Source organism: Bufo bufo, chromosome 4 (genome assembly GCF_905171765.1).
Source record: "Bufo bufo chromosome 4, aBufBuf1.1, whole genome shotgun sequence".
Lineage (NCBI taxonomy): Eukaryota > Metazoa > Chordata > Amphibia > Anura > Bufonidae > Bufo > Bufo bufo.
The window spans coordinates 604,926,314-604,937,459 of NC_053392.1; the positions used below are offsets into that span (position 1 = coordinate 604,926,314).

Below are 11,146 nucleotides of genomic sequence, written 5' to 3' on the forward strand. Positions count from 1 at the left end.
TTTTTCCAGGCATGTCTGCCTGACAGTTACTTCCTAGCGGAGTTATGGCCTGCCCGACCAGGTTCATCTACTCCAGGCATTGCTTCTAGAAGGCAGTGTCTTGGTCTTCCGGCAAGTTCACTGAGTTTTACTGGGGGCTTTCCTAGACATCGACTGTTGCTGCTCCAAGCAGCAAGGTCTTGCAGGCGGCAGCGGATTACGCATCCTCAAGGGCGTTTTTTCTCCATGGGCGTGTGATTTGTTTCCCTCCCCGTGGACTGCTATAGGACGTCCCACGGTCCTGTGTCCCCCAATGATACGAGCGAGAAAACGAGATTTTTGTGATCTCACCTGTAAAATCTCTTTCTCGCGTAGTTCATTGGGGGACACAGCTCCCACCCAGTGTTCTGTTTGCCGCAAATATTGGCGGTTGGTGGACCAGTATGGTCCTCAGTTCTGGTTCAATACGACTGGCGTTGGTCAGTTATTGGTTGTTTACTGTATGGTTTTTTTCTCCTACTCTTATTCCTTGGGCACAAACTGAAATGCTCTCTCCAGGCTGGAGGGGGTATAGCCGGCAGGGGAGGAGTTATCACTTTTCAGCCTAGTATCGCCTCCTAGTGGCAGCAAGCAGCTATACCCACGGTCCTGTGTCCCCCAATGAACTACGCGAGAAAGAGATTTTACAGGTGAGTTCACAAAAATCTCGTTTTTTTTTATACAGTTCCCGGTGATCGAGTGCCGGTTGGTTTACCAATTATAAATCTATTACGACATTTATGGACATAGGGGTAGTCCACTAGCGGTGCACCGAATCCAGTGCCTTAACAGGTGGAGCCATTATATTTGTATCTGTTTGCAGGCTGTCAGTTTCCGTTTTCTTTGAATCCTGTCATCTGACGGCTCATGTGTAGCTCTTATCTCTTGCCCTCATAAACACTTATTTAAGCCTTCTTATCCGATTGATAGGCGTTTAGTTATAATGAGTGTTTGAGGTCAGGTGATCAGAGATCAGAGCCACACAGACTGATTTTTAACCCTGTAACGCAGAAACGGCTGAACATTTTTAACAAAGACCAATTGAAGAAATTATTTTTAGCCCAAAATCAGTAAAATGCAATATAAAATGCCCCCAAAGGTGTCCATAGCCTTTTCTCAAGATATCTGCTTGCTGTCAGTAAATTGGAACATCCTGCCTTATATATAAGATTGAAAACCTGTGCAACCCTGATACTTCTCACAGTTGAGGGTTTGCCTGTGCTCAGCTCTGTTTGCTCCATTAAGGCTGCAGACCCCCTAATAAAAGAATGAGCCCAGCCACAGAGGTAAATGATAAAACGGGCATACCACCACTAGGGGGAGCTCACTGCATGTGGGTATCAATTTGTGCACAGGGAGCTCCCCCTAGTGGAGGCTGCAGGTAAATAGAAGTGTATTTAGTGGGGTAGCCTGACAATTTTGACATATCCGTAAGAAGAATAGGGTCCTGTGTCCCCCCATTGTACCCTAGATCTCCAAAAAGACCTGCATATATATATATCATACCTGGAAATATTGTCTTTACATGTACTGATATGCACAAGGTCTGCACGACACCACTGCACCTGGGAGAACATGGCAGGAAGCGACCTTGTGTCCCATGTCTCCGACAAGCCATGTGTGAGGTGTTTTGCTCTTTTCTGTACAGATGTCTTGAGGACAACAACTGGGATATTCAGAAAGCAAAGGAAACATTTAATCTCCTGAAGGTATATGACTTTACTAACCTGTCTACTTGCTGACTGTCTCCACTGAACAGAGAGGAAAAGCTTCAACCTGCAGAGTCTGTGAAGTCTAACGATAAAGGACGGTTCTCTGCTATGTGTCCTATCAAGGGTTAGAAACGGAGAGGGAGGGGGTTCCTCAGATCAGTGCTGCCCTCTACTGGCCAGAGCAGATCGCTGCTGTAAATATCAGTCCTCACCCTGAAGAACCACTGGATCATACATGTATCTCCTGGGAACCTGCACCATAAAAAGGCTTGGTCCAGAGGGTACAGCTCCTCTAGTGTCACCTAAATTAGTGCCAGCGGGGGGGAATTTCTGCAGACCCCCTTTTCCATATTTTTCAGTGTGGCGGCTTTGCGGCCACTACCCCATAAGCCTATAATGTGTGTTCGGCAGTTCTGGGTATGAATATTCTCTATAGACTGGGTATAGGGGAACGTTCTCCAGCTTACTAATAGACTTTGTTCTGGTTACTCGCCATTTTCAAGATCTCTGCTTGCTGAAAGCAACCTGAAGCATGCATGCTTTATATACAAAGAAAACCCGGTCCTGCTCCTTTTTATGTATTTTAATTGACTAATTCTGATAGCCCCACACGTCTCGCTGTATATACGTTACCTGTGCCCATTGGAGCTCACAGTCTGTTCACTGACGCAGCTGTGGGGCTTGTTACAGTGTATCAGTTTGTAGCGGGTCATGCGCCTGCGTCAGCACGGCATAATCAAGGACCGCCTCGTGGAGTATCCGTATATTGTCCGTCGAAAGCTTGGGATCCGCATGGATGTGTGAATGTGCCCTGACGGCCATAATCTTAATAAGGTCACAAATTTGGGTTCAGATATGGCTTGCGTAAAAATTTGCAACTTTTGTAGAGCAGAAAACTAAGAGAACCCATATGATAAATTCCCCCAATGTCTATTAAATTGTTGTAGAAGAACTAATTGAAGATCGTTGTGCACAATGTAACATACAGCCCTGATCACCTAGATTAGCTCTCTGTTCTGGCTCGTAGAGGGGGGTCCTGGGCAGAGTAAAACCACCACCTCCTTCATCACATCCATATTCTCCAGCCATTTAAGTTTCAATTCCATAAAACTACCATCAATATCTGATCGGCGGGGGTCCGACACCGGTCACCCCCCACCGATCAGCTGTGATGGCTCACCTCCGGCACTCCAGGTGTGGTAAAACTACAACTCCCAAGATGCACACTTGCTTGGCTGTTCTCCGGAGTCCTTAGAAATGAACGGAGCATGCTGGGAGTCGTAGTTTCACCACAGCTGGAGTGCCGGAGGTTAGCCATCACTGGCCTAGGTGCAGCTCAGTCGCATTCAAGTGAATGGGCCTGAGCTGCAGTACCAAGAACAGCCACTATACAATGTACGGCGCTGTGCTTGGTGAGCTGCAAGGAGCCTGTGGCGCTCACGGGCCTTTTCAGGTCCTGAGGATAGGTCCTCAATATTAAACACCCGAAAAACTCCTTTATGAGTATTTGTCACCAGTATATAAGCCTGCTTTCACACTTGCGCTTTCCCTTTCCGTTATTGAGATCCGTCACAGGATCTCAATAGCAGGGGAAAACGCTTCCGTTTTGTCCCCATTAATTGTCAATGGGAACTGAACGAAACGGAATGCACCAGAATGCGTTTGGTTGCGTCCCCATTGCGGACAGAATAACGCTGCAAGCAATGTGGTGCAGAGCAAGACTGATATGTCATGGCTCACAATGTAAGTCAATGGGGATTTAAAAGATAATACAACCGGATCTGTTCAGAACAGATGCAGACGGTTGTATTATCATGACGGAAGTGTTTTTGCTGATCCTTGACGGATCCAGCAAAAACGCTGGTGTGAAAGTAGCTTAACACGTTTTGGTATGCAACACCCGGTCCATCATGTGGGTCCAGTTTTTACAGGCGTGTTCTTTTTTGTAAGCGAATGTATAGCTTGTTTTTCTAACTGTAATTATTATATTATTTTTTTTTTTCATTTAAAGAACCAAGGCGCTATACCGCAGGAGGCCTTTGAGGTGGAGGAGATGGCGGCTGACGTGCTTGCATAACTTTCTAGAAGTGCAACTCCCCCACGGAGCAGGGCTCTGATTATATGGAGGAGATTTAATATATTCCTCTGTTCCTGGAGCAGAGACTTCAGTGTTCATGTCCATTTGTTTGTCTCTTGTTGTGTCTTGTTAAGAGGCCAGTCAGACGACCACAATAGGGCTGCAATTTAGCATCTGTATGGCTGCAAGACTAAACTCCACCCCCGAGGTTCAGTTGTACCAAACTTAGATCACCATGTGGTTCTGCGGTGATCGGGTCACTTCAGCCGGACGGAATACAAAATGCAGCCCCATTTTGACCGTCTGAATGGCGCCTAAGGTTCTGCAGAGAATCTGCACCGTTCTGTTGAGTTCATATGTGAGAAGGAAATTGTTTTGTATGGAGAAAATACTGTTTAATGTGCAATAGGGTTTTAAGGCTTCAGTGTGAACGTTCACTTTTGTATTATTATTATAATTATTATTATTATAAAACAGCCATTAAAGGAAATGTTCTGTTACTGGATTCCTGGGATGCTGTTGTGTATTGGAGGCGGTCACATGACTTGTGCGCCTAAAGAGGGTCTGCCACCGGGGCGGGAAGGAACATAGCAGGGATTCTTTCTATGGCGTCTCCCCTTGTCATGCTCCACCCCCTCAGGCTCTGCACTGGGCATAATACAGGTAAGAAGGTTTGACTGGAGTGTTCCTTTAAGGCATGGGTGGCCAATCTAAGGCCTCATGTACACTACCGTAGTTCTGATCCGCATCCGAGCCACAGTTTTTGCGGCTCGGATGCGGACCCATTCACTTCAATGGGGCCGCAAAAGATGCGGACAGCACTCCGTGTGCTGTCCGCATCCGTTGCTCTGTTCCGAGGCCCCGCAAAAAAAAATATAGCATGTCCTATCCTTGTCCGTTTTGCGGACAAGAATAGGCATGTCTACAATGGGCCGCCCGTTCTGCAAATTGCGGAAGGCACACGGGAAGCTTCTGTTTTTTGCGGACCGCAAAAAAAAACGGCACGGTCGTGTGCATGAGGCCTTACTGACACAAAGAGCCGGGGGAAAAATAAAAAACGTATGACTACCAGGAGCACCAAGCTATAAATTTACACAGGAGTCACCATATTGTTGCCCTATAAGACGCACCTAGGTTTTAGCGGAGAAAACTAAGAAAAAAAATGTTTTTAGCAGACCCCCAATCGTCATCAGACCCCCAATGCTCAGATCAGACAGCACAAATCGGACTCCCAATGTCAGTCCCTCAGTACTTAGACGCCCCATGCTCAGGTCAGACCCCCAATGCTCAGTTCTAAAATGTAAAGTAAAATCGCCTACCTCTCTTAATTGGGCACCGTTGCTGCTCTCCACTGTGACCTGATGCGCACAGTCTTAGGAATAGTGCGCGCCTCCACGTACTACATTCTGACACTGTGCGCATCACGACATAGTGGAGAGCGTGCTAGCCTGCCCAATCAGGAGAGGAGATTTGAGCATGGGGTGGAGAGTGCGCGCGCCGGCCTGACTGCTCCCCGCAAGAGGCTAAAGAGCGACTTATAATGGAATACTTCTTGGAAAACTTTTTTATTTTTTACTACTTTAGGGCTCGTTGCATTTGCGGATCCACAATACACGGGCACCGGTCTGTGTGCATTCCGCATCATGGATGCAGACTCATTCATTTCAATGGGTCTGCAAATCCGCAGATGCAGAACGGAAGCGCTTTCTGGCGTTCCGTTCCTCCGCAAAAAGATAGAACATGCTCTATCTTTTTGCGGAACGGAGGGATCGCGGACCCATTTATGTGAATGGGTCTGCGAGTTTCTACTCAGATCTACCCGCCGAAAAAGAAAAGAAAATACCTGCAGGGGGCATACAGCACACAAGACCCAGCAGTGGTGGTTTTCCCATACTGGTGTCGTCATATTGACAACCAGTGACCCCAGTAAATATTTTTTACCTACCTTCACTGTTGAAAGCGTGCCCGATGCAGTCCTCCGCTTGAGAACCGATTATCCTTAAAGTATCTGGATTAATGCTCACCATTAGAGCTCATGCACACACAAGTAACATAGTACATAAGGCCGAAAAAAGACATTTGTCCATCCAGTTCGGCCGGTCATCCTGCAAGTTGATCCAGAGGAAGGCAAAAAAAAAACGGAGAGGTAGAAGCCAATTTTCCCCACGTTAGGGGAATAAAAAATTCCTTCCCGACTCCAATCAGAATAACTCCCTGGATCAACGACCCCTCTCTAGTAGCTATAGCCTGTAATATTATTACACTCCAGAAACACATCCAGGCCCCTCTTGAATTCCTTTATTGGAAAAAAAATGTGGATTGGATCAGACCCATTTACTTCAATGGGCTGCAAAAATATAGAACATGTCCTATTCTTGTCCACATTACGGACATTGGGGCCGACTTCCGTTCTGGAAAATGCATAACGCACATGGACTGTGTTTTACAGAGTGCAAAAACTGCAATGGCCATGTGCATGAGCCCTAAATGTAAATCAATCCATGCAGAAATGCTGCTCTTCAGTGCCCTTTTCACCACTTTTTCGCTTGCTTAGGCTACATTCACATGACAGTGAAGAAAAAAAAAAAATGCCATTAAAAACTAGATACACTGTCGTCATATTTTCATGGCCATTTTGCATCCATTTTCTGACCGTCTGTTTCAAAAGAGGCACCAGGATCAACCCTATTAAACCAGGCATACTGGCTGGTAGGGTTGATCATGATGATTAAAACAATACCTTTCTTTTATCTGTATGGTAAAGAGCTGCAGAGATATCAGCATTTTATTCATATGCAAATGATCAAATTCTAAGGAAATAAAACAAACTTAATTTTCAATATAGTGAGGCCTTTTATTGGCCTATTGTATGATTATATATTATTTAGCCTTTTCTTACAGGTTGAATGAGAGAGGAAAAAAGAAATGACAGAATGGGACTTCTAGGTTGGATTTCTATATACAAAACCAGGTACTAAGCTATAGGAATAACACACAGAGAGGGATAGTTTTCCTATGCTATCAGGTAACACGTATTTCTGGTGTCTTTATAATCATATGTTGTGCTTGTGAATAAAGCAGTGATATGTAGATTCGCTTTCTGAACAGATCTGGGTGTGGTGAAGCTGTAGTACATAGTGAGTGTATGATATGTAGATTGTAGGACACCGCTTTGCCCTCAGCATGTGAAGCCCTGTCAATCAAGGGGAGGGGGAGTGTGCAGAGCCCAGGGGGTGTTACAAAACTAGTGCTCCAAGGGTTCAGCCCCGCCTCCTGGCGCATTTGCATATGGATAAAATGCTGTTATCTCTGCAACTCTTGAACATACAGACAAAAGCACGTTTAATAGGTTGATCATGCTGATAGCTCCTCTTTAAAGGGCATCTGTCAGCAGTTTTGTCCCTATGACACTGGCTGACCTGTTACATGTGCGCTTGGCAGCTGAAGACATCTGTGTCGGTCCCATGTTCATATGTGCCCGCATGCACTGTACCTACCTACAGCGAGTCCAATGCCCAGTGCAGGGAAGGCACTGCGCAGGCACATTTACGCTCTACGCCTGTGCAAGTTTTCAGTGAGGCGCCGGCTGATGCGGCGGGAAAGGTGAAGGGAAATAGTGATGTCTAAGAGGAGCAGAGTGGAAAGCGCAAGGGGGGGTAATGCTAGAGGTTAAATAGTTGGTGACGCCCTGCTGGGCACTTTGGACCTCATTTACATAGCAAATAGAGTGCGAAAGTACAGATGAAATGTTAGATGGATGTACAGATTTTCTTTAACGGTCATCAGATGGGCCCACTGATATTAATGGGGTCCATTTGGTAATATAATTGGTGTCTTCCCAGGATATGTGGCTGCAGGGGCAGTTCACCTGGGTACCGCTCAAAGAGTAAAGTATATGTAACGAAGGGGAGCAGTAACAATTTAAAATATAACTTTTAATATGTCTGTTCTCCCAAGAGGGAGTAAAAGACCCCTTACAAACAAAAAAGCACAAAAGACAGACAAGGCCCTTGGAGAGAAGTGCCACGTGTGTATAGCTACGGACACATACCTGACTTCCTACCGTCTTATCCTTTTTAGACACTAGGAATCATATGCGTCCTCCATCTTAGGCCCTCGTGTCACCTACCACAGGCCTAGGGAGGACGGCACCTGGATGTGTCCGTAGCTATACACACGTGGCACTTCTCTCCAGGGGCCTTGTCTGTCTTTTGTGTTTTTTTTGTTTGTAAGGGGTCTTTTACTCCCTCTTGGGAGAACAGACATATTAAAAGTTATATTTTAAATGGGGTCCATTTGGCCCTCAAAAAGGCCCAAAAAATAGTACATGTGAATGGCTCCACAGACGGCAATAATTCTGAAAATACCCATTTTTCACTATCGATCAGATGTAGCCTAACTCACCCATCTGCAGCTGGGATCTCTTCTCTTTCTGTGGGAGGGCATCAGCTCATCCCATGTGACAATCAAGGACCTGCGCCTCCCAGGAGTGCACTGCAGGCAGCTCTTGTTAACCCCTTCCTTCCACTGTGTAGAGAGATAGCGCTGCCGTATATATTTCTATGACTGTAGACGTAGGGATGAACGAATGGAAGGCGTCCGGGGTGCTTTAATATGAGAACAATATGCTGGAACTGATGGGAGCAGGGAAGCTACTGGGCATGTCAGGTCCACTCCTGACTACAAAAGAAGGTGGACCTGAATTTTGACCACAGGATAAAAAACAGAGGGCGCTACCAGAGAGGCAAATGTAACATACATAAAAACCTCACACTAATACTTCATTGCATAGTAATACTTTTCATGGGATAAGCCCCTTTCAACTGTGATCAATGGGTAAGACAGCCTGGGTTGCCACATCTTTTTCTTGTCTGAGCAGCTGTTGTCTTCCAGATTTTCTCCACCTTCTGTTTACCATGGTCAGCCATATTAGCAGTCATAGAGCCAACGTCGCTGGCAGTGAAGACCCCTTCGCTCCCTTAATGAGTCTGTCATGGGAACCAGAGCTGTCCGTAATGTCGGGCTACCAATGCCCGTTTGGTGTATGCACCTAGAAAGTTCTTGATACGTACGTCAAATATATCCAAAGGTAAAGAGTGTCCTTTAGGCCAGGATAGATATATATAATGTAATGAATGGCAGCACCAACCTTGAAATGGGGAAGTTGGGTGCAAGCTCCAGTGGGAATAGCGTCCCAGGATGATATGAATAAAAAAATAGAGCAGCACTCCAATGTGGTGAAAAAAGAAAGCTGTTTATTCACCCAGTGGTAACGTGTCACCACTGTTCACCACATTGGAGTGCTGCTCTATTTTTCTATTTATATACAAACACTCACCTAAAGAATTATTAGGAACACCTGTTCTATTTCTCATGAATGCAATTATCTAGTCAACCAATCACATGGCAGTTGCGTCAATGCATTTAGGGGGGTGGTCCTGGTCAAGACAATCTCCTGAACTCCAAACTGAATGTCAGAATGGGAAAGAAAGGCGATTTAAGCAATTTTGAGCGTGGCATGGTTGTTGGTGCCAGACGGGCCGGTCTGAGTATTTCACAATCTGCTCAGTTACTGGGATTTTCACGCACAACCATTTCTAGGGTTTACAAAGAATGGTGTGAAAAGGGAAAAACATCCAGTATGCGGCAGTCCTGTGGGCGAAAATGCCTTGTGGATGCTAGAGGTCAGAGGAGAATGGGCCGACTGATTCAAGCTGATAGAAGAGCAACGTTGACTGAAATAACCACTCGTTACAACCGAGGTATGCAGCAAAGCATTTGTGAAGCCACAACACGCACAACCTTGAGGCGGATGGGCTACAACAGCAGAAGACCCCACCGGGGACCACTCATCTCCACTACAAATAGGAAAAAGAGGCTACAATTTGCACAAGCTCACCAAAATTAGACTGTTGAAGACTGGAAAAATGTTACCTGGTCTGATCAGTCTCGATTTCTGTTGAGACATTCAAATGGTAGAGTCCGAATTTGGCGTAAACAGAATGAGAACATGTATCCATCCTCTGATGGCTACTTCCAGCAGGATAATGCACCATGTCACAAAGCTCGAATCATTTCAAATTGGTTTCTTGAACATGACAATGAGTTCACTGTACTAAAATGGCCCCACAGTCACCAGATCTCAACCCAATAGAGCATCTTTGGGATGTGGTGGAACGGGAGCTTCGTGCCCTGGATGTGCATCCCTCAAATCTCCATCAACTGCAAGATGCTATCCTATCAATATGGGCCAACATTTCTAAAGAATGCTATCAGCACCTTGTGGAATCAATGCCACGTAGAATTAAGGCAGTTCTGAAGGCAAAAGGGGGTCCAACACCGTATTAGTATGGTGTTCCTAATAATTCTTTAGGTGTGTGTATGTGTGTATATATATATATATATATATATATATATACAGTTGCAAGAAAAAGTATGTGAACCCTTTGGAATGATATGGATTTCTGCACAAATTGGTCATAAAATGTGATCTGATCTTCATCTAAGTCACAACAATAGACAATCACAGTCTGCTTAAACTAATAACACACAAACACACCATGTAGTTTTACAACAGCTGGAGGGCCGCAGTTTGAGGATGCCTGATGTAAACATTCACAGTGCAGGTGGAAAAAGTATCTGAACCCCTAGACTAATGACATCTCCAAGAGCTAATTGGAGTGAGGTGTCCGCCAACTGGAGTCCAATCAATGAGATGAGATTGGAGGTGTTGGTTACAGCTGCCCTATAAAAAAACACACACCAGTTCACAAGAAGCATTGCCGGATGTGAATGATGCCTCGCACAAAAGAGCTCTCAGAAGACCTACGATTAAGAATTGTTGACTTGCATAAAGCTGGAAAAGGTTATAAAAGTATCTCCAAAAGCCTTGCTGTTCATCAGTCCACGGTAAGACAAATTGTCTATAAATGGAGAAAGTGCGTCAGGGCCTGGACGGCTTGTTATCATCGAAGGAAAAATGAATTCCAAAGTTTTTCAAGACATTTTGCAGGAGAACTTAAGGCCATCTGTCCACCAGCTGAAGCTCAACAGAAGATGGGTGTTGCAACAGGATAACGACCCAAAGCATAGAAGTAAATCAACAACAGAATGGCTTAAACAGAAGAAAATCCGCCTTCTGGAGTGGCCCAGTCAGAGTCCTGACCTCAACCCGATTGAGATGCTGTGGCATGACCTCAAGAAAGCGATTCACACCAGACATCCCAAGAATATTGCTGAACTGAAACAGTTCTGTAAAGAGGAATGGCCAAGAATTACTCCTGACCGTTGTGCACGTCTGATCTGCAACTACAGGAAACGTTTGGTTAAAGTTATTGCT

General features: G+C 45.3%; 1 protein-coding gene across 1 annotated transcript in view; it reads left to right on the top strand.

The window, feature by feature from the left end:
• LOC120999352 (nuclear RNA export factor 1-like) overlaps window positions 1-5,727 on the top strand; it is a 63,363-nt gene extending 57,636 nt beyond the window's left edge. The window contains exons 18-21 of the mRNA XM_040430220.1: window positions 1,667-1,727; window positions 3,742-4,342; window positions 4,906-4,907; window positions 5,639-5,727. Of these exons, the coding sequence (XP_040286154.1) occupies window positions 1,667-1,727; window positions 3,742-3,807 (127 nt within the window). The 3' untranslated portion in view covers window positions 3,808-4,342; window positions 4,906-4,907; window positions 5,639-5,727. The remainder of the gene's footprint in view (window positions 1-1,666; window positions 1,728-3,741; window positions 4,343-4,905; window positions 4,908-5,638) is intronic.
• The last annotated feature ends 5,419 nt before the right edge of the window (window positions 5,728-11,146 follow it).